Below are 21,949 nucleotides of genomic sequence, written 5' to 3' on the forward strand. Positions count from 1 at the left end.
CACCAGTAGGGCGGAATGTTGACTGAAAATGACTGGCTTATGGAGTGTGAGGACAGGGGGTCAAATGATTGGTTATAGGGAGGAAACGAATACAAATGGAACAAAGACATTTAATTTTGGATCCTGGGCTGGCTTAGCTAAGGCAGCGATGACAACACATGGCTAGGAAGACATGGAGCAATCGTGGGTAACTAGCTAGCTAATGCTATCTATCGGACAACACCCTAACATAGTTCCCTAACTACTATATAGTCGTGCCTAACAATTTGTACTCACAACGCAACCCAAGACAACTGCTGCATTTCATATGGTTAGCTATCTAGCCAAACATTGCGTGGTAACAATTCAAAAACAGCAAGCAACCCATCTTTTTTATGCATTGCTTTATTGTCAGCTATGCTACTTACTAAGTAGCTAGTTAGCTGGCCTAAGAAGGAGCAAGTAGTCTAGCTGTGTTGGCTAAAATTAGCAATTCAAGTAAATTAGGCACTACTCGACAACTTTCTCAGATCTCCAACATACCTGTGCTATCGGCCACATTTCCCACTGAGCTCGCCATCCCCTCGGCCTTCGAGTCTTGTACGGTGGTCGTCAGTGTGTAATTTGGCAAGGTCCACTTCAGTATACGGGTTTTCGTCAGTCGACGTACAGCTAGCCTATCAGCTAATGACAGCTAACACTAAGTAAGCTATCTTCGTGGAGCCAACTTTTGTGTTCACGAGATGAATCTAGCTAACTAACAAAGTAAATCCTGGATCATGCCTTAATCCTGGTAATAATATCTGCCTCGCTGCAAGTACTATGAAATGGTATCGTACAATTAAAGGACAAACATCTGGCGCCAGTTACCTAGCTGTTTTTACATTTCAACACGAGCTCCTGCTATGCTATGAGCTATCCTCGCAACAAAGCAGCGCTCGATTACAGTAAAAAATGGCGAGAGAGGAAGAACGGAATCGGACAGAAAATAGTTCCGAGGAAAATGATTGATTGTTGTATACATGCATAGATAAAACTATGCATGTATACAACATGATAATTTGAGTGCATGTGAGATATAATGTACAATGTAACACTACCTGTTCGTTCAATTGTATATGTATTTGTAGTTGCCAGTGTAGGGATAATATTCTAGATTAGAACATTTACCGTGCGGATGAAGACTCAATGTTGAGATACACCCACTGCGGCAGAGATGCTATGTCAGTGTGTCACGCAAGGTGGCGGTCACGGACCGCTTCTGGCAAGCCGTTTTAACATGTGGGTCAATCCTGTTAACCGGTGCCTTTTAATGTCCCCAGGAAATCCTACTTTAGGATTAGTTTAGTTAGTTAGTTAGGCCTTTGTATTCCTCTTGGGACATTTTGGGGGTCAGATGGCTGAGCGGTTAGGGAATCGGGCTAGTAATCAGAAAGTTGTCGGTTCGATTCCTGGCTGTGCAAAAATGACATTGTGTACTTGGGCAAGGCACTTCACCCTACTTGCCTCGGGGGAATGTCCCTGTACTTATTGTAAGTCGCTCTGGATAAGAGCGTCTGCTAAATGATTAAATGTTAAATGTAACATAGGCCATTGATGAATTGTTTCCACCCTCGTCTGTCCTGAGCCATCCTCTCCACCTGTTTCCACGTCAGCCCTTTCTTCTTGAATTCCTGCTCTGTGCTCCTTCTCCAGGGGCCTCATGTATAAAGGATTGCGCAGCTTTCATACCAGAAGATGGCGTACGGCCAAAACTCGAAAAGTACCTACGCACAGAAATATTTACATCTATAAAACCGGTCGTACGCCAGGGCCCCGTTCGTCGTAAGGGTTGAAGCTAAGTTAATCAATTGTCCCTTTAGCCCGTTAACATTAGCGAGATGAGTGAGAATAGCAAATATCGGTTCGTCAACGGCTGATCCGCATCCAAATCATGTGGTTAATTTCAATCAGGCTAAACTTATCAGGGAAATTGCACGTGCACGTCCTACTTCAAAAGGCAGGAAAGGTCGATCACCAAAACCGTGATTTTCTAACGGTATGATGGCGGAAAATACGAAAGAGAGAGCGGTGATAGGCTATTCTCGCCATCCGAGCAAAACTATTATAATGAGTCACTATAAGACAATAAGCATATATTATCATGGCTAAGTCAAACACCGCCACCGCTGCCAGAGCAAGACAAGCAGCTTGGCAAAAAATTGCCAATAAGCTAAATGCGAAAGTTTTGGGGAAATGTATAGGCTCATTTTTTTGTGCCTCATTACCCCAATCAATCAGATCACATTTCTTTAAATGTGCCTGCTGGTATAGGCTTAATGGAAATTAATAATCGAATGAGATCTTGCTAGCGAAAATAATGATCTCAACTCTTTCAGAATAAGTAGGCTAGATAAAAACAAGGCCAAAGAGTATCTAATTGATACGAATTCATAGACAATTATGAGGATATACTGCGCTTATATCATGTAGGCCTACTATATATGTGCATTTAGGCCTATGTGTAAATCCCTCTTTGATTTAATTGACTGGGACATGGCCAGGGAATATGATGAATTGATTCATCAGCTGGTTAAGCGCCAAGTACACTTTTCTTACAGCAACGCATGCTGCGGCTTTACCAATGTTTTCTGCATCGCCTATACTGTATAAAAATGTAGCCTATAGCCTACCTGACGCAAAAAACCTCAAGGCTATGCAGTCTGAAGAACAGTTAAAGTTTCAAGTAGCTTTATTGTCAATTTCTTCACATGTCAAGACATAAAAAGGAATCAATATGACGTTTCCCACTCTCCCACAGTGAAACATATAAAAAGCACAGGCACAACAGATAAGACAAGACATTTCGTAAAACATAGCTTTACATATTCACATACAGCAGCATAAGCTCATAATAAAGCATAAAGCTTGCTGCGGCGTGTGATATTTGTGATGTGCGGCAATGTAGAAGGTCTTGCAAATAAATGAGTCCTTGTCGGCTGAATCGATATCGCTCAAACAAGAACTCATCCGTGTGAAATAAACGATCTTGGCAATCGCGAAGAACTCTATTGGTATGGAAAGCTAATCGAACTAAAATATAGCTCCTTGGTCAACTGGGTCTCTCAAAAAGGGAGCTGCCATGTTATTTTCCGGGGGTGTGGCAAGCTTATCCAGCTACACTTACGTTAGCCTGCTCTGGAGCAGGTTAGTGCTAATTGATATGTTACTATGGTGATTTATCGAAAGTTGCTTCCACGAACCAAAAAGAGGGGCGTTTTTTATCTTAGCCTGAAAATTAGCTCGCTAAACTGCTTAGCGAGCTACGACGAATACCCCCCAGGTCCTGCGCACCTTTCCTTTATAAATCACAATCAACGTGAGATTGACCGCACGTGAACGAGCCACTGACCCCGCCTTGCCTCCTCCCATAAATGAATATGCAGATGGACTATAAATGCGCTCCTGAGGTCATTTCTTTGTCTGAATTACCGTATTTCTTCGAATAAACGCCGCCCTCGAATAAACGCTGCACCAAAAATGAACGTTATTTTATAAACGCCATAGCGTTTATTCGAAGAAATACGGTGACTGTGAGATCGAGGTTCTGACAACAGAGGTGGAGGCGAGAAAATGTGTCTTGTTTGTCGGCCTGTCATCAGGTATTAGCGACAAAAGAAAGTCGGCGGAGTGGAAAACTGTCACTATTTGCGCCCTTGTTTTTAACCTGAAGCACTTTGAGATTTAGCTAAATGTAAAGTGCATTACAAATAAAATCATTATTATTATTATAGGGCCATAAATGATGTGGGTTCAGAGAACCGGACCATGGCAGAAATTAAAAAGAAATGGTCTGATGTAAAACTTTAAATGAAGAAACGAGTGGTGGCGCATCGTAACAGCATGGCATCTATAGGGTTAGCGTGACATGCATTTCCTGAGTGATTTTGTCGTTCGTTTGACACCCTCAAGTTTAACAGAAGTTATTAAGTGGTGGCGGATTAAACAGAAGACTATATAGCATTTCCCGTTTTGGGTTTTGGCATTTTAATGTGATCATCCACATTAATGATCAAACTTTAATTTTTACGTTTTTTGAATAGTCAACGTCATAAACGTAGTAGTGGAAACTTTATTTTGTAATGTTTGGTGAGTTTCGGCACTTTTCAGTTAGAATTCGCCAAGTTACAGAGCCAGACAAGACTTTGCGGACGGTCCGCACATTCGCACGTCTGCTCAAAACTTTCCGTGACGGCCCGCACATTCTCACGTCAAGTATATCTTTATACATCACAACGTGTGCGTGAAAACCAGCATACGCAAGCTTTTTGTGCGTACGCAACGTTTATACATCAGGCCCCAGGTGTTTTTGGGTCGTCCTCGGCCTTGTGGGTTCTTTGTCAGTGCCTGTTTTGTTATTGGTGGCCAAGCCACGAAGCGGCGAAGCCACCTTAAGTGTTTTTACCTTTTCTTATTGGGTGTGCTTTGCCTTCGGCAAGGGCACAACCTTTGTTCTCTCACATATATATTATTATTATTTTTATTTCTTTTTGCCCCCCTAAAACTCAGTCAATATTTGGCCTACATAGACAACCTAGGTGTCAAAAGTTTTGTCTTGGTAGCGAGTTGCTTCTATTGGAATTTACGTTCCGTTGCATGGTTTGGGCTTAAGTTAAGTTTTTGTGGCGAAAAGTGAAGCTAACGGTGGCTAATTTGCTAGCCACAGTCACTGACGTTACTAACGTCACTACGTCACTAACGTCACGAAAACACGCGTGACTACCTTTGGCAGAACATTCGTTTCGCATCTGTTAACTTGGGGGATAGCTAGGCTAACTATAGCTTTACTGCAAGGCAGCTGCAGAAACGCCACAAGCAAAGAGGCCAGGGTGATAAATATTTACTCATTTTACTTTGTGATATGACACACAATTGTGATGTGTAATGTACAATATAAGCTGATATTATTAAGGAAGTACATCTACTTTCGGAAACAGTAGTCTACTATGTCACTGAAATATTAGCATCATGACATTAGCCTGTGTTGCCCGGGCAACACATACTACAGTGGTCTATGATGTATCTGTTTTCAATCGTTAAATTAAACATTCCTCACATATACATTTTCGTTGTAGGATTTATTCTGACATTAGTAAACGATTTGTTGGTGAAATTACCATTACCTGTGGTTCAAACCAGTGTAGCTCACTGCAACGCTGTAGCTTACGCGAGACACACTACAAAAACATCTAGCTACAGTACACAGCTGTTTAGGAAGTCAAACGGCGACAGAAAATGTTCGGCACTCCCCTTACTTAAATCAAAAGTCTATCTAACTACTAACCTGAACTTCATTGCCACAGCCTAAACGTTGTCAATCTGTTCATGAAAATAATTAATTTCAGCCTAAACCGTACAACGGAACGTTAAACCCAATTCAACCAACGCAATCGCTACCAAGACGAACACAGCAGTAGTCTAGTAGTACTGTACCGCAGTAGTACAATTTACCGGGGCAGCTTCTCCACACAGGGCTATATCGCATTTTGCGTTGTTACTGACAATGATCGCTACCAGTGAGCTTTTTATGAATGAGCGATTTTCCACTAAAAAAATGTCAAGCTTATTTACGTTTTGGGGGGCATATTTTCAGTTAGCAGATGGGACTGTCTGAATCGCGATTCCATCTTCTACTGCCGGGTAACGTCGTAGAATAATCTTCAAAGGGGGTTCTTTATGAATGTAATGAGTAGGCTACATGCCTGAAAATATCACGAGAAGGGAAAAACTTAAAATGACGTTTAAGTCATAGAGATTAGGTCAATTTTTACACCGGTCTGCCAAATTTATTCGTTTTGATTCAACGATGAGGCTGCCTCTTGCAGGGGAAATGAGAAGACATCTATTTCATTCTACACTTCACTCGTATTTTCAGTTGTAAATGAGCAGCAAAAAAAAATGCTTTTAAATCTATTTAATCTTTATAAATAATAAGTATGCATTTTCATATAAAATATACAGAAATCAGTGGTAAAAATGTCATTCAAAAACGGACCCCTGTGCAACCGACGCAAGCAATCACACCCTACAATTTCCCCAGAAATTGTACCCTCTCTAGTTGTTGCTTGTTTTTTCCACAGGTACACTTGCACGTATAGCGGTTCATGTTGTTTAATTGTAACTTGTTTAACTACATGCTCTTATGGTTCTTCCCTTTGGCACTTACTTTGGTTGTTCACAATGTGTGCTTCATGTTTTGGCTACTCGCAATGTTTTGTGGCTATCTTGTTATGATCAGTGACCTATGCACTTTGTAAAGCTCTCTCTTGGAAGTTGCTTTGGATAAAAGCGTCTGCTAAATGAACTGTGTTGATTTGTGTTAACATCAGATCTAACAGCATATACTTCAGACATGTCAACACCTTTAGCAACATCACCAGAGAACCCACCATCACAAACCTTGGGCTTCTGCTTCAGAACTTCACTGTAGAGTGCTGTGCTTGAGAATACATCAGAAGTTGCAGCGGCTTTCATCGGCACAGGATCTTTTGTGCTGTTACCAATAGCTGACTTGACTACCTGCTGTCTGTACACCTTACCACTTCCTTTCACAACCTCACTGTACAGCGGCCTGCTGTTTGGAGAGATTGCCGTGTTAACCGTGTAACTGGAAGACGTACCTGCATCATTACACATTCCATGCAGCTCTGCACTGCACATTTCCCCAACTGAGCTTGCAAAGTCAAACACATACCTGTACAGAGATTCAGCAGAGCTAAAATATGCAACAATACTTGCCATGTGTTGTTTCTTGTTAACATTTCGATTAGCATGTGAATCAATTAGCGCAAACCATGTTCCCTGTTTTACAATAGCACATGTATTAGCACAAATGGTTAAGAGACATGCATCATGACTCAACAGTGTTCGTTGTAACGCTACATCAAATGGCATGGCAACATCACGTACAGCATGGTCATAATCCTCAACATGAACAAATCCAGTAAACGACTCAGCAAAGTTTATTCTGAAATCAGAGTTCCACAATCTATGTCTCGTTGGCAGTTCAGACACAGCAATGTAACCTCTTCCTCTGACATACTCTTATTTTACCCTGAGTTCTCATTGATCTATACAGGCAAGTCCCTTTCACCAAAACATCATCTAAATCTCGAGTATTCCAAGTCAACACACTCTTAGTCTTGCTCTTCAAAACTGCAGTCAGACTGATGGCACCACACTGCTTGTTCTGTGCATCTCCAAACCGTGGATGACCTTGATGAAACGATCCCATCAGCACTGATCTCTCTGGAAAAGTAACAGGTTTAGTCAAGGAGAAACCATCATCAGTAACAGGGTGCTTGTTCACAGAGTTTCCCACAGTAGTTGGCATTGAGTTAGTTGGAGTTAGTTTGTCTGTTTGACAAAGGTGTACGGATACGGAGTCTGACATCTCATTGCAGAAACGGGTTGCACAAAGTTTTTGGTTGTTAGAGTTTGTAATAGTTTGTTTTTCAGAATTTGTAACAGTTTGTTTGTTGGTAGAGTTTGGTATAGTTGGTTGTTTTTCAGAGTTTGTAACAGTTTGTTTGTTGGTAGAGTTTGGTATAGTTGGTTGTTTTTCAGAGTTTGTAACAGTTTGTTTGTTGGTAGAGTTTGGTAAAGTTTGTTTGGCCTTGGGATAGGGAGGTGGCCCAACCCCCGATGGTTTAGCTTTTTTTCATGAGGAAGTTTAACCTCGCCAGTGGACGCGTGGTACTCTGGAGCAGCACACCTCTTCTTTGCTGCCCTGGATCACTTGTTGGAAAGCGGCATCTAAATAAACACAGAAAAGCATCAGAAACTATGAAATGCCACATACCACACGACTGCTTAACTATTTCATAATCTTACATTATCATACCTTTATCCTCAACAGTTCTAGTATACAGACTATTGAGATGGTTAGGATTCTCAAAACACCAATCTCTATTCACTTTAGACATCCAATATTTATCCTTTAGTAAGTAAGACTTTATTTTTATAGCACATTTCATACAAGAATTGTAGCTCAAGGTGCTTTACATAAAATCAATAAAAACAATAATACAAGCGATAAACAATTCAAACAAAAATAAAAATCCCAATAAGATCTCTGTTCAAGAGAGGAAACAACTTTACACATGCATCTTAAAAGTAACATATACATTTGGTTCACCCTGGTCTGTATATATAAAACCATACACTCTGTTAACAGATCCTTTCCCCAGGTCAAGAGTATGGGCCGTATTCTCTGTTAACAGATCCTTTGCCTCAGATCAAGAATACAGATTGTTTTACATATTTGTTTAAATACTTCAAGCGACCAGAGTTCTTGTACGCTATCAGAATTCGCCAACTCTGACCTAGACAAAGTAAAATTAGCAAGTCAAATAATGACCCAAATTTAATAAACCAAGATTCTACAATAATATAACTAATAAAAGTAGGAAAACCCTTTTGAGATAAAATTACTTAAATGCTTCGGTAAAAAGGTCGGTTTTAAGCTGTCTTTTAAAAATGTCTACAGTGTTTGCTTCCCTAATATTTATGGGAAATTTGTTCCATAGTTTTGGGGCGTAATTGACAAAGGCCGAATCACCAATCTTCTTATGACTGCTTCTGGTGACCTCTAATAGGTCTGCATTTGATGATCGCAGTGTTCTAGCTGGTGTGTAGTTTATAAAGGAGTTAGCAATGTAGCTAGGTCCTTGTCCGTGTAGAGCTTTGTATGTGAGGAAAAGGACCTTAAAGTCAATTCTGAAGGTAACAGGGAGCCAGTGTAAAGTAGCTAGGACAGGACTAATGTGTTCTCTCCTTTTAGTTTTGGTTAATAATCTAGCTGCAGAATTTTGAATGAACTGTAGTCTTTCAGTGGTTTTCTTGGGGAGACCAGTGAAAGGTGCGTTACAGTAGTCCAGCCGGCTGGATATAAAAGCATGAATTAACTTCTCTGCATCATTTTGGTTTATGAATGGTCGTACCTTTGCTATATTCCTTAGGTGAAAGAAAGCTGTTTTGGTCACTTTATTAATGTGAGAGTTGAAATTCAAATCTGAGTCCAGCGACACCGAGACTCGTCACCTCTGGTTTAAGACAGGGGGTTAAGCCTCCAAGATTCTTAATAAGCATCTCTCTTTTGGATTTGGGGCCACATAGTAGGACTTCGGTTTTGTCTTCATTTAATTTAAGAAAGTTATCATTCATCCATTTGTTTATTGCCAACAGGCAGTTGGTAATGGAATTGATGGCCGTTGCATCGTTGGGTTCAGTGGATATATATAGTTGTGTGTCATCCGCATAGCTATGGAAATCTATGTTATGTTCTCTGATTATGTCGCCGAGTGGTAACAGCTTCTTTGAGCAACCCCGTAGCAGTTCTCATGTTTCTTGGACCTATGGTCACCTAAACTAACATAAAACTTCCTTCCTGTGATATATGATTTCACCCAGTTCAATACACTATCCGTGAACCCAATAAGCTTTTCCAGTCTATTGATTAGGATGTCGTGATCAATGGTATCAAATGCTGCACTGAGATCTAACAGGATAAGGATAGAGACTTTATTTGCATCAGAGTTTAGTCTGAGGTCGCTAATTATTTTCAGTACAGTTTCACAGAGCAGTTTCAGTACTGTGATATTTCCTGAAACCTGACTGCGAGACTTCCAGGATGTTATTTTCTTCAGGAAAATAATTTAATTGGACTAAAACTATATTTTCCAGTACTTTACTAATAAATGGAAGGTTTGATATTGGTCTGTAATTTGCAAGTAGACTGTTATCCAATTTGGGTTTCTTTAATAGGGGCTTTACAACAGCTGTTTTGAAGGCATCTGGGAAGACACCAGTTCTAAGGGATGTGTTTATAATCTCTAGCACCAGACCTGAGACACTATCAAACACTCGCTTAAAGAATGTTGTGGGTATAGGATCAATATCTGAGGTTGTGGAGTTGGATTCGTTGACAATTTTGGAAAGTTCACTCAGTGTGATACAGGTAAATGTGCTCATGGTTACGTTGCAGAATCTACTGATGTCAGTTTCGACCCCACTATTAATAATACTAGCTCTGGTCAAAGTTATTTTGTTCTTGAAGAACAAAGCAAGCTCTTCACATTTAACTGCTGAGGATGGAGGTGGGGCAGGGACAGTGTTTAGCAGTTGGTCAATGGTGGAGAAAAGAACTCTGGAATTTCTGGCATTTTCTGTAATAATGTTGCCGAAATATTCTCTCCTTGCTAGACGGATGGTTTTGTTATAGGTGGTTAGTGTATCTTTGTAGATATTGTAGTGGATAGTGATCTTTGGCTGAGCGGTGAGGGAATCGGACTAGTAATCCGAAGGTTGCCAGTTCGATTCCCGGTCATGCAAACTGACGTTGTGTCCTTGGGCAAGGCACTTCACCCTACTTGCCTCGGGGGAATGTCCCTGTACTTACTGTAAGTCGCTCTGGATAAGAGCGTCTGCTAAATGACTAATTGTAAATCTTTGTTTTCCTCCATTTTCTCTCTGTTGCACGGCATTTTCTTTTCATTTCACTAACATTTTTATTTCTCAGCCATGGGGAGGTTCTGCTTGTGTACTTCTTTTTGGTTTTCAGTGGCGCAACAGAGTCTAACACAGATAATAGTGCATCATTGAGGTTCTCTACCATTTCATTCAGAGAGCAATCATGATTAGTCCGCTCATATAGAGCAAATTGTTCAGAAAATGTCATCACAGCTGTATCGTCTAAATATCTTCTATGGACTAAGAATTCTTTTATGGTTTTTGTTAGGATAATTTCCACATTAAAAAGTATATAATGATGGCCTGAGAGGGGTAGATCAGTTATTGAAATATTATTGATCATCTAGTTATCACTAGAACTTTATTCTATTTAAACTGTGTAAATTCTAATTGAAGTCTGTAAAATGTAAACATACAGAAACAGACTATTGACTTTAAATACAAAATTAAGACCAATTGAGAGAAATGTATCTTTAAAGTGGCTTCAACATTAACCTAAGGTTTCACCAAAATAATCATGACAGTTGCTCACATAAAAGCAAACCTTACTGTTGAGATACTGCCAAGCCACTGATTCACATTTGAAATGATAAAACATAGCCTATAAGATGTTCCTGTAGGTAAATTAAATATTAAATATATTAAAATACCCAACTTGTACTTTACAAAATACTCCACTGAGCCCAACCATTGAATGTTCCCATAAATTAATTTCCTGAAATGCATTAATTCACCAACCACATAACAGCTGGAACACTTTTCCCCCTACACCTATCAATCTTGCTTGCTTTATTTATATGCAAGTGTACAGTAAGCCACATCACATTCATCAATACCTTATGCTTACCTTCACTACAGCAGTCACAAGTTGTATCTGGAAAATTTAAGAATAAATGAAGGTTAGCACTTTGAGCTGCAATTCTTGTATGAAAAGTGATATATAAATAAAGTCTTACTTACTTACTTACTGTTAGTTTAAACAATGATAAAGACCAATTGTTAGATACCTAATATGCTAACTAACGTTAACTTAAATGCTCATTGCATCCCCAACATAATAAACAATTTAAACCAATGAGAATTAGTTGCTATCAAAACGTGGCAATTGGCATTCATTTCTCACCATACTAGAAACAGTGCTTTGTGATATGCGACATAGCAACCTGCACAACCAATTTAAAAAGTTATAGATTACCTTTATGCAGGGGGGGAAACATAGGCGATTAGGAGCTAAAACTCAAACATCTCTAAACCGTAACATTATACAAAACTTACATCCACCAACTTTAAATGGATAAAATTGTCTGCTAAATGCATAAATGTAAATATTACATTGCAAGAAGTTACGTTTCCACTTCAAAAGGGCATTGCTAACACTTCTAGCATAGGCTAATGGCAATTTCCCTTGTATGAATTAGCATCGCTGCTACCGAACGCTAATAACTAGATTCCAAGCTAGCTCTAGATAGCTCACCAATGCGGGTACAGTCGAGACACTAACGTCCAAGATTATACAAGTGGTTCTGTGCTATTTCCTAATTTACACCAAAAAAATCTCCGTTAGTTAATACCGTCATCTTGTTACCCTATGTAGTGTTAAGGATTGTGTAACTGGGTAGTGGAGAATAATACAGGTGTAGCGGGGTTTGCACGGTTAAGATTAGCAATACTTAATTTATAATAAAGTATGTAGTTCTTAGGGGCACCACCTCTTATTTGTTAAACAGTGTCAAAAACAGCGCTGAGAAACAGTTCTGTCAGTGCATGACGTCACAATTGAATTTCACTTGAACATTCTGAACCATTGAAACCCATTCATTTTAAGCACTTTAAACTTTAATACCGTAAAAACCTTAAAAGTTATCAATGAGAAAAGTAATAGCACACTAGAGCAGTTCAGACTTTATCAAATGAAGTTTGAACGGTGTTTGTAGCTTAAACGGTGTGAAAGGAGTAGGCGACGGAAAAAAGTGGGAGGAAAAAATAAATAAAAACTAGAGAGGGTACAATTTCTGGGGAAATTGTAGGGTGTGCTTGCTTGCGTCGGTTGCACAGGGGTCCGTTTTTGGATGACATTTTTACAACTGATATTTCTGTATATTTTATATAAAAATGCATACTTATTATTTATAAAGATTACATAGATTTAAAAGTTTTTTTTTGCTGCTCATTTACAACTGAAAATACCAGTGAAGTGTAGAATGAAATAGATGTCTTCTCATTTCCCCTGCAAGAGGCAGCCTCATCGTTGAATCAAAACGAATAAATTTGGCAGACCGGTGTAAAAATTGACATAATCTCTATGACTTAAACGTCCTTTTAAGTTTTTCCCTTCTCATGATATTTTAAGGCATTTAGCCTACTCATATTGCATCCATTCATTAATAAAGAACCCCCTTTGAAGATTATTCTACGACGTTACCGGCAGTAGAAGATGGAATCGCGATTCAAACAGTACCATCTGCTAACTGAAAATATGCCCCCAAAAACGTAAATAAGCTTGACATTTATTTAGTGGAAAATCGCTTTCATAAAAAGCTCACTGGTAGCAATCATTGTCAGTAACAACGCCAAGTGCGATATAGCCCTGTGTGGAGAAGCTGCCCCGGTAAATTGTACTACTACGGTACAGTAGTAGACTACTGCTGTGTTCGTCTTGGTAGCGATTGCGTTGGTTGAATTGGATTTAACGTTCCGTTGTACGGTTTAGGCTGAAATTAATTATTTTCATGAACAGATTGACAACGTTTAGGCTGTGGCAATGAAGTTCAGGTTAGTAGTTAGATAGACTTTTGATTTAAGTAAGGGGAGTTCCTAAACAGCTGTGTACTGTAGATGTTTTTGTAGTGTGTCTCGCGTAAGCTACAGCGTTGCAGTGAGCTACACTGGTTTGAAACCACAGGTAATGGTAATTTCACCAACAAATCATTTACTAATGTCAGAATAAATCCTACAACGAAAATGTATATGTGAGGAATGTTTATTTTAACGATTGAAAACAGATACATCATAGACCACTGTAGTATGTGTTGCCCGGGCAACACAGGCTAATGTCATGATGCTAATACTTCAGTGAAATAGTAGACTACTGTTTCCGAAAGTAGATGTACTTCCTTACTAATATCAGCTTATACTGTACATTACACGTCACAATTGTGTGTCATATCACAAAGTAAAATTAGTAAATAGTCATCACCCTGGCCTCTTTGCTTGTGGCGTTCCTGCAGCTGCCTTGCAGTAAAGCTATAGTTAGCCTAGCTATCCCCCAAGTTAACAGATGCGAAACGAATGTTCTGCCAAAGGTAGTCACGCGTGTTTTCGTGACGTTAGTGACGTTAGTAACGTCAGTGACTGTGGCTAGAAAATTAGCCACCGTTAGCTTCACTTTTCGCCACAAAAACTTAACTTCAGCCTAAACCATGCAACGGAACGTAAATTCCAATAGAAGCAACTCAATCGCTACCAAGACGAAACGTTTGACACCTACTTTGTCTATGTAGGCCAAATATTTACAGAGTTTTAGGGGGGCAAAAAGAATAATAATAATAATAATATATATGTGAGAGAACAAAGGTTGTGCCCTTGCCGAAGGCAAAGCACACCCAATAATAAGTATGCAGAATAACAATAGTGTTTTTGCTTGCAGCAAACACACTAATGAACAAATACCAGAGAAGTTATAGGTTAGTTGAGAGTTGAGTTGAACTGTATACAGTAGGTCCTAAACTATGATGAGGGTTGGTACAAGATGGTAGGTTGAGAGCGCGAGGGGGAAGGGAGAGAGAGAGAGATAGGCTTCTGGAGCCGAGTGCACCAGCTGGGCGTAAAAAAGTTGGTCTTAACTCCTACGTCCGACTTGTGATTTGAATTTACACCGAGTGTACCAAGCTTGACAGGCCACGGTCGTAGCTACGCCTGGTTTTAAGATGCGCGTCCTTGTGAAAATGCGAAAGCGTCGATCGTTGCCAAGCAACACATTTAAGAGCCTATCCAAAGCGCACTTAGGTAGCCTATCCCTTCAAAACAAGCCATGGATTTAAAAAAGAAAGAAAAGGAAAATACATTTTACTGATAGAGAAATTATAAAACTTCTAGAGTTGTTTACTCAGAATAGAAGCGTGCTCACGGGGAAATGTAATAATATCAACACAAACAAACAGAAACAATCAGCTTGGAAATCGATCACCAATAAAATTAACAGTGGATTTGTGCGATCACGGACAACTTTTTCTCGCCTTAATGTCCTTTCCATATATTGCCTATAAACAAGACGCGCTGCATGTGCGATCAAACTGTTGTACATTATAATTACCATGGATATTAGTCCGATTTTCCAATTTACGCCTGCTCCCCACTAGGCATAAAATGTACACCCAGGTGCAGCACATAAAGGGCTTAAGTCTAACTGGTGCACTAGTCGTAACTTTAAGTTAGTCGTAACTTTCAGTTCTACGTCGGACGTAGCGTTACACCCAGGCGTACGCCCAGCTGGTGCACTCGGCTCCTGGAGAACAATGGGAGAGTATGTTAACTAATCCTAGGTTAAATCATTTGCAAACTAAAATTAAAACGTAACAAATTAAGTCACACAATATGCCAATGTTCACAAGTAAGAAATGTAGCAATATCGCAGTTACAGTTGTCAGTTGAAGAAGAAGAGTCAAAGTTCCGTTCGTTGTTGTCAAATGGTTAGAGCAAAGGAATCTTTTGTTCAAGTTCCTAGTGGTCCAGTGAGTTGCTGATTGAGAAGGATAGGTCAGATGTGTCGCGAACACTTCCGGTGAATCCTTGCGAAAAAGCAAGGTTTGCTTGTACGTTTGGGGGTTTTATACTCCAAAGAACAAGGGGGGGGGGGGGGGGGGGGGGTCCCCGTGAAGGTGACCTCTTTCATTGGTCAGGTTCTCCCCACCTGGGCATCGTCCTGAGATCTGCCTAGGTGTGAAGTGGCTGTGGCTTTTGAGTTCCGTTATTTCAACTGGCCATGGAATGCTTAAACTTCAGAATATAACAATACAACATTCGTAAATGGGTTTTTTAGTATGGTACAATCATTTTGATATCAAGATTGGCTGACTTAACTATACCTGAAGGAAGTTATAATCAAACCTCAATTAAACAACGTTCTAAGTAAATGAGAAAAGCACACATTATAACACATCAACTACTATCATTGAAATAGTGTCCATGAGCCATGTAGTCCTTGAGAATATGTTTGTAAATCCACATAAGAAAGTTTTTCCTTATAAATCATTTGTCTGATACTGAGGCCATGTGGCCTCTGTTTCTGACCCCATGCTGAGCCAGAAGCTTTAAAGCTCCTGCTCTGGGAGATAAGGACAAGGGGGTAACCCCCTTTCTCCTTGTCAGGGGTAGGGGAAAGGTGTGATGGCACGTAGTTTGTCGGTGACTATGCTACACAAGGTTAAATATCGGACCAAGTTATTTGTAGTTTAATGTAAGTAATGACGCAATCACCAAGATACACAATGAAAACAACACAAGATGTTCGTAGTCTAATACAATGAATCAGTCGATGATGCAACAGCAGTCTCACAGAAACAGAGTCTCAGAATAGAACAAACGAAGGCCTTCGTTGAGAAAGTGGTTGTGACAGAGATCAGAGACAGTTCTGCCCACACCAAGTTCTGTCTCCCTGTCCTCGGGAGACAGGTCTTGTACCCCCCAGAGAGGGAGGTCTGTGATAGGCGATTGGTCAGAAGACCGTGGGGTGGGAATGTGGTTGTCCAGGGTGTTCATGGTGGCACAAGGTGGGCAGTCCAAGGATCTGGTGATGTTCGGAGAGGGAGGGGGCGGAGAAGACCCACAGGTCTACTCAGGGAGGGGGGCAGACAAGACCCACAGGTCTGAGGTAATCTAAGGGGGGGGGGCTCCAGGGAAGGGAGTAGATCGCCCCAAGGTCCTGATGGCGTGCAGGGAGATGGGAGCTGCGCCTCCAAGGAAGGGGGGGGGGTCGTGTCTCCAGGAGAAGGGGTGAGGCAGACCAGGCCAGGGTCAATGATGTATGGGGGAAGGTGGGGCAGGGTCTCCAAGGGGAAGGGGTAGATCATCCAGTGTGAAAGGGGGGGGGCAGGGTCTCCAAGGGAATGCAGGTGGGGCAGGGTCTCCAAGGGGAGGGGTAGTGTGAAAGGGGGGACAGGGGCAGGGTCTCCAAGGGAATGTGACCTCAGAACAGAGTATATCCAAAGGTGGTCAGTCCGGCTGATCTCACCCGTCCTTAAGCAGAGAAGAGTTACTGTCCCAACATTACCTTATCTTCCAAGTTGACACTTTTACTCCCAAGCGCTGAGAGGCCCAATTGTGATCACTGCGGTCCCTGAGCATCACAAACTCGCCTCCCAAAACAGTCTGCCTGACATCGGCCTTCTTGCCCACACACCAAAGTTACAATTTAGCATGATCTTACTTTACACAGATACATTTCAGCACGACCTTACTTGCACACACAGCAAAATCTGTAGTGTTAATTTGAGTTAAATTCCCAGTGTAAATTATTCAGAGTGAATGGGTGTTGATTTTTGTGTTATTTTAACACTTGCAGTGCTGAAAAAGCTCTGTGGGGGGCGTCATTTCAAGGAGTCAGGAGCATACACTCATTTTGAGTTACTTTCCACATCCGTTTAATTCGCGCTCATTGACGAGAAGGACATTTGTCGTCACTGATTTAGCTAACGTGCCAGTGAATTTAGTGCGCCCAGAAGAGAATTGTGTGGGATTGGGATACTCGGTTTAAAAGGTAAGAACCTCATTTATCAATTTATAAAGCGTGTTGGTCGTTATTCAAACCATGTTTTAACATTAAGAGGGGTGTGATGCAGTCGATATGTGCCAACGTGTGGATTAATGGAATTTACTTGCTAGCTTATAGTTAAGCTAGCTAGCTAACGTTAGTTGCTAACGTAGCTAAGTAACGTTTGTTAGCCTACATTTTCTCATTAAGTTTATCAACTGTACGTTAACGTTAGAGGTAAAATATACGTGTTTAAATGTAATAAAAGTTCTTAACAGTGTATTTACTAAGGTTCTATTAAGATACCAGTCAGGGTTTACACTAACTGAAAATGTGTGGGGGTGGGGCGTCATCCTTGCTTTTTTTAAATATGGGGACGGCTGGTGTGTGAGAGAGAACATTTCTGTCAGGAATATTCGGTTCAAAGGTTGAGAACCACATTTATCAATTTATAAAGAATGTCTTTAGCTAACACTCTAAGGTAAGTTAGTACAGCAACTGTAAAACGGTAAAATTAGGTCAGCATGTTTTAATATAAAGTTAAAACATGTACTTAGAGCTAAGGGTGTTTTAGAAAATCATGGTCTGGTCAGTGTTTTACACTACAGTAACGTTTAATGAAAGTCATTTAATGTGGCATCGTCGTTGTCCGGTTCAAAATGCTTTGTGCACGTCCACTGCAGTGAAGCAGGGAGAATTCATTTTTTTTTTGGTGATGATGGCCTGCACAAGGCTTTTGGCGTCTTTACGCCATATTCACTTCGCGCCGTTTGCATCCTTCATGTTTAACATCACTGTGTCCAATCACGACCGCTGTAAACTATTATTGTCCAAACCCGAACGGGGTTTGGACAATAGGGGTTTGGAGTGTTTCCGGTCTTTTTGCCTGCATTTTCTTTTGCTATCGCCAGCAAAGTGTAAGTAGTATTATTTTAGGCATACCAAACAATCTACGTGTAAAATTTCATGAACATATATGGACGTTTACATGTCTAAATAATATAGGAAAGTTACTTTGGCCGAAAGACCACTCGGCGACACTCGGGCAACGCTTGGGCGACGATCTTTACTCTGACAAGTGTGTCTGTGTTGTCATCGTACTGCTACTATGGGTTAGCATATGAATGTCTTTCAACGCTAGCTTAACACTACTTTGTCTTGCCAATGAAAATACACGATCATGTGTGACGTGATCTGTAGTCGAGGGGAGGAAGGGATGGGGGCTAGCAAACTTTGAGAACAGTTCAACAAAACATCCAGCAGGTGGTGGTATACAGTCAAATTGAGATTTTATCGCATAGTTTGGAGATGTTGAAGCGTGATATCTTATTGTGGAGGACATAACTACGTCCACGGATATGTTGACAGCATTGATGGTCAGTTTGGTGACCCTGGATCAAGTTAATATCCCCAGAAAAACAGCAGCGGCCAGTGTTTAGAAGTGCGGTCGGGTTTGGACAAGGGTAGCGCACGGCTAATTTACCGGCGCCAGCGTCTTTTGACCGGCTCTAGTAAAGGCTAAGCTAACTCTAAATTTTTTAACAATATTTAGCTCGAAAGGTAAGAAGTTAAAGCTTAACGTGAAATCAGTAAATCAGCTGAAAACGTGATACGATTATTTTTATCAATATTTGAAGTGGCATTTTATCAGAATGTTAGCTAAAAACCGGTCGGGATTGGACACAGTGACGCTAATTGCGCTGCTGTAGATTTGTACTAGATTTTTTTCCTGCATATGATAAGCAATCTTCACTGTTGTTGGTTTCCACTTAAATATAAGCTAACATCTCACCCTTTTTCTCCACTAGGTGCAGTTTCAGGATGTACCATGTTGCTGAAGGAGAAATACCATAGTATCAAGAAATACATCAAATTGCACTCAGGCTGCACCTATTTAGAATTCATCAGGGAAGGTAAATAGCCATCCGTTAAAGGCCCAACAAAATATGGAGCCACTTTTGCAACAAATCACTGCACAAGATTCTCTGTGGCTGAATTATTTCAGTATTTTTGGCTGTATTTAACAGTTTATTAGAATGTTGTGTCATCTTTTATTTTAATTGCAGGGCTTTACTTTTAATGACAGTACATAGTGGAATCATCAACATTAGTTAGTACATGGCAGTATACGTTTTGCTGCAGATTCTTTCAGTTTAACATTTACAAAATAAGGAAATACAAAGTTAAGCATGATGATATAAAATTTGCTCCAGGTGACTTTATCTGGTTACATTCCCTCTTTTATAGTCAAAAACAAGTTTGGGCTTCCTGATGATGCAGCTCAACTTTACATTTTTGATGAAACTGACACAGCAGTAGAGGAAGACATTCTTCTAGAGCTGTTGGAGGGCAATCCAGACTTGTGCCTGACAGTACGTGACAGCATTTCAGATGAAGGTTGGTGTCAGTCAGAAAACGTGTTAATGAATAGGGCTCTTTGATGCAGTTGACCTTTCTTTATGGAACAAACATGGCAGTGGGCAAGGTTGGGTCAAGTTTATTACAGATTACTAAAAAATATCATCTGAATACTTTAGGGTTACTTACATGTTTTATACTAAAATGGATAAAGCCACAAAAAGTTAAGTTAATAAAATTCTCTCTTTTCAAAGAGTTTTCTCCTTTAGATCATTCAACACCATCTTCCCTCACGGATACCCTATCACTTTATTCAAGTGAAAGTGACTTTAGAGAACTGGGTATTCCCACAGGCAGAAATAGATCCAACAAAGAAGACATGAGCAGTTCTGCAACAAAGGGTGGCAAAGGAGGTAATTGAGAGCTGATAAAGTCTTATTATTTAGATTTACCATCAATTATAAGGTGTCACACTAAATTGAGATTATCACCAATCAACGCATTTGGTTCCAAACTCACTTTTTATCAAAGAACATTTTATTAATTTGCCCCCTTCCTAGATTTTTACCTTTCACAACACTGCTGTTTTTTTACATTCTTCTGAACTTTCACCCTTAGTCTACAGACATGTTGTGGTTGTGATGTTATCTAATAGACAGAATTGAACACTAAAACGTATTTTTCCTTTTCCTGTTATGTGAGTAGATGGTAGAAAAGGCCTTGTTAAGAAGCCTGGAGGAGAAGATATTCTTGAAGAGTACAAGTCAGAAAATTCACTTATGCACCGCACTCGGAGACAGCTTGTCAACATATTGGCGAGTGATATGACTGAGAGCCATGGGTAAGATTTAAAAAGGTTTTTATTACAACGGAATGTAATTAAAGGCTGTAAACCTGTAATGATATAACTAATGTTTCTTGTACTACATGAAGAAAAATGATCAAAGATTAACTTTGTTCTCTCTATAGCAGGATTCCTTCCCGTCAGCAATTGGAGAAGTATGCCCTGGGATTTATTACTCTCTTTCCTGCACTGAAGGATCCCTTTTTTCTCCTAAGGGCTATGTAAGTTTTACCACCTTATTAAACCTTGTGCTGCCTTCGGGTCACATGACCCAAAGGTTCATAACGAACCATCGTTGTGTTTATCCAATTTTACCCAATACAAAAACAAATAAAAATAATTGTCTTTGAACTTTCGCAATGTGGGGGGTCTGAGACAGCCCAACGATTAAAAGAAAATGCTTCATTTTGTTTTTGTATGCTGTGAAGTTGTCGCAATACGACGGTGGGTCACAATGACTGATGGGTCAGAATGACCCGAAGATAACACAAGGGTTAAGAAAACACAGCACCAGATTTACAGAAAAGGGCTTTGGCATTGTAGTTTTCATTATAAAATGACTACAGTTGCTTATAAAAGTGAAAAGTTTCAAAATTCAACAATAATATCGATGACAGTGCCCTGATTTGAAATTACTTTTGTTAACTGCACTTTCTGTAAAATCATTTTGTGATTATTTGTGTTTATTCATTTAAATGTAACAGGAGCATTTCTATGATGGGGAAAAAGGCACTGGATATTTAGCGTGGCGCCTCAAAACCATTTCCAGGACTACAGGAAAACGTCCAGTCAAGGAAGCCTCAGTGCATCAAGCACAAGGACCAAAGCGCCGAAGATCAGCCATACTGCCTCAGCAGCTGGATGGAGATGCCTGCAGGGACGCCATTTCATTTCTTGTTCACTGTCCTGATGAAACAAGTGTATTACAGAAGATTAAGATGACGTTTCAACATCGTCAGGACCTAGTGCATGAACTGTTTAAATCCCACTACATCTTCAACTTGTCTTATGATGACTCCCTGGTCCATTTCTACACTTTTCTGCAGACAACTGTCTACAACCTTGACGTTACCACAACAGATGAGTCTCCAAGAATTCGTGAGTTGCTGGCAAAACTTTTGAATGACATATGAATATGTTTAAATGTTTCATTTGTCAAGCAGACTGTCTTTATAAGCCTTTTGACTTACAAAGTGCTTATGGTGGAAATGATAGCCTTTATATTGTACCATTATTGTCTCTGTAAATGTGCATAGACTTCAGTTGTATGGTGCTTGGATATTTTGTCTTTATTAAAAAAGATGAATTAATCGTATGTTTATTTTTTTCCTTTTTCTTGTAGTGAAAAAGCATTTTCAGAACATTGAATGTAACACAACTGTCATGAATACACTTTAAAGTGTTATAATAACACTGAATGATTTAAATTAACACTTTCAGAGTAAGGGAGTAACACGATTAAGAGTTAAAAATACGATTTAAAGTGTCATAAAATAACACTGTGAATGTTA

At 40.0% G+C, this 21,949-nt stretch overlaps 2 protein-coding genes across 11 annotated transcripts in view; one reads left to right on the plus strand and one right to left on the minus strand.

Annotated features, from left to right (window-relative positions):
* ogt.1 (O-linked N-acetylglucosamine (GlcNAc) transferase, tandem duplicate 1) overlaps positions 1-891 on the minus strand; it is a 58,239-nt gene extending 57,348 nt beyond the window's left edge. For all 8 annotated transcript variants that reach the window (XM_067248377.1, XM_067248375.1, XM_067248373.1 and 5 more), the window contains exon 1: positions 523-891. In XM_067248377.1, coding sequence (XP_067104478.1) covers positions 523-559 — 37 coding nt within the window. In that variant the 5' untranslated portion in view covers positions 560-891. The remainder of the gene's footprint in view (positions 1-522) is intronic.
* Positions 62-21,687, plus strand: LOC136954733 (uncharacterized). Of its 3 annotated transcripts, XM_067248381.1 has the most exons (8): positions 62-187; positions 17,175-17,242; positions 19,045-19,149; positions 19,484-19,633; positions 19,849-20,007; positions 20,300-20,435; positions 20,564-20,659; positions 21,143-21,687. In XM_067248381.1, exons 3-8 carry the CDS (start codon positions 19,065-19,067, stop codon positions 21,180-21,182), a joined length of 666 nt encoding a protein of 221 aa, XP_067104482.1. In that variant the 5' UTR covers positions 62-187; positions 17,175-17,242; positions 19,045-19,064; the 3' UTR covers positions 21,183-21,687. The 3 variants fall into 3 exon arrangements, with proteins under 3 accessions (XP_067104482.1, XP_067104481.1, XP_067104483.1); XM_067248380.1 differs by lacking the exon at positions 17,175-17,242 and having other exon boundaries at positions 62-183; XM_067248382.1 differs by lacking the exon at positions 62-187 and having other exon boundaries at positions 17,145-17,242.
* Positions 21,688-21,949: the final 262 nt, after the last annotated feature.

The sequence above is a fragment of the Osmerus mordax genome, chromosome 12 (assembly GCF_038355195.1).
Source record: "Osmerus mordax isolate fOsmMor3 chromosome 12, fOsmMor3.pri, whole genome shotgun sequence".
Lineage (NCBI taxonomy): Eukaryota > Metazoa > Chordata > Actinopteri > Osmeriformes > Osmeridae > Osmerus > Osmerus mordax.

What these genes read in the sequence shown, in the direction of transcription:
- LOC136954733 (XM_067248380.1), top strand. Translation starts at nt 159, where the DNA reads ATGGCTAGGAAGACATGGAGCAATC. An exon ending in TTTAGAATTCATCAGGGAAG is followed by an intron (nt 19,150 to 19,483) that starts GTAAATAGCCAT and finishes CCTCTTTTATAG; the next exon opens with TCAAAAACAAGTTTGGGCTT. An exon ending in TGACAGCATTTCAGATGAAG is followed by an intron (nt 19,634 to 19,848) that starts GTTGGTGTCAGT and finishes CTCTTTTCAAAG; the next exon opens with AGTTTTCTCCTTTAGATCAT.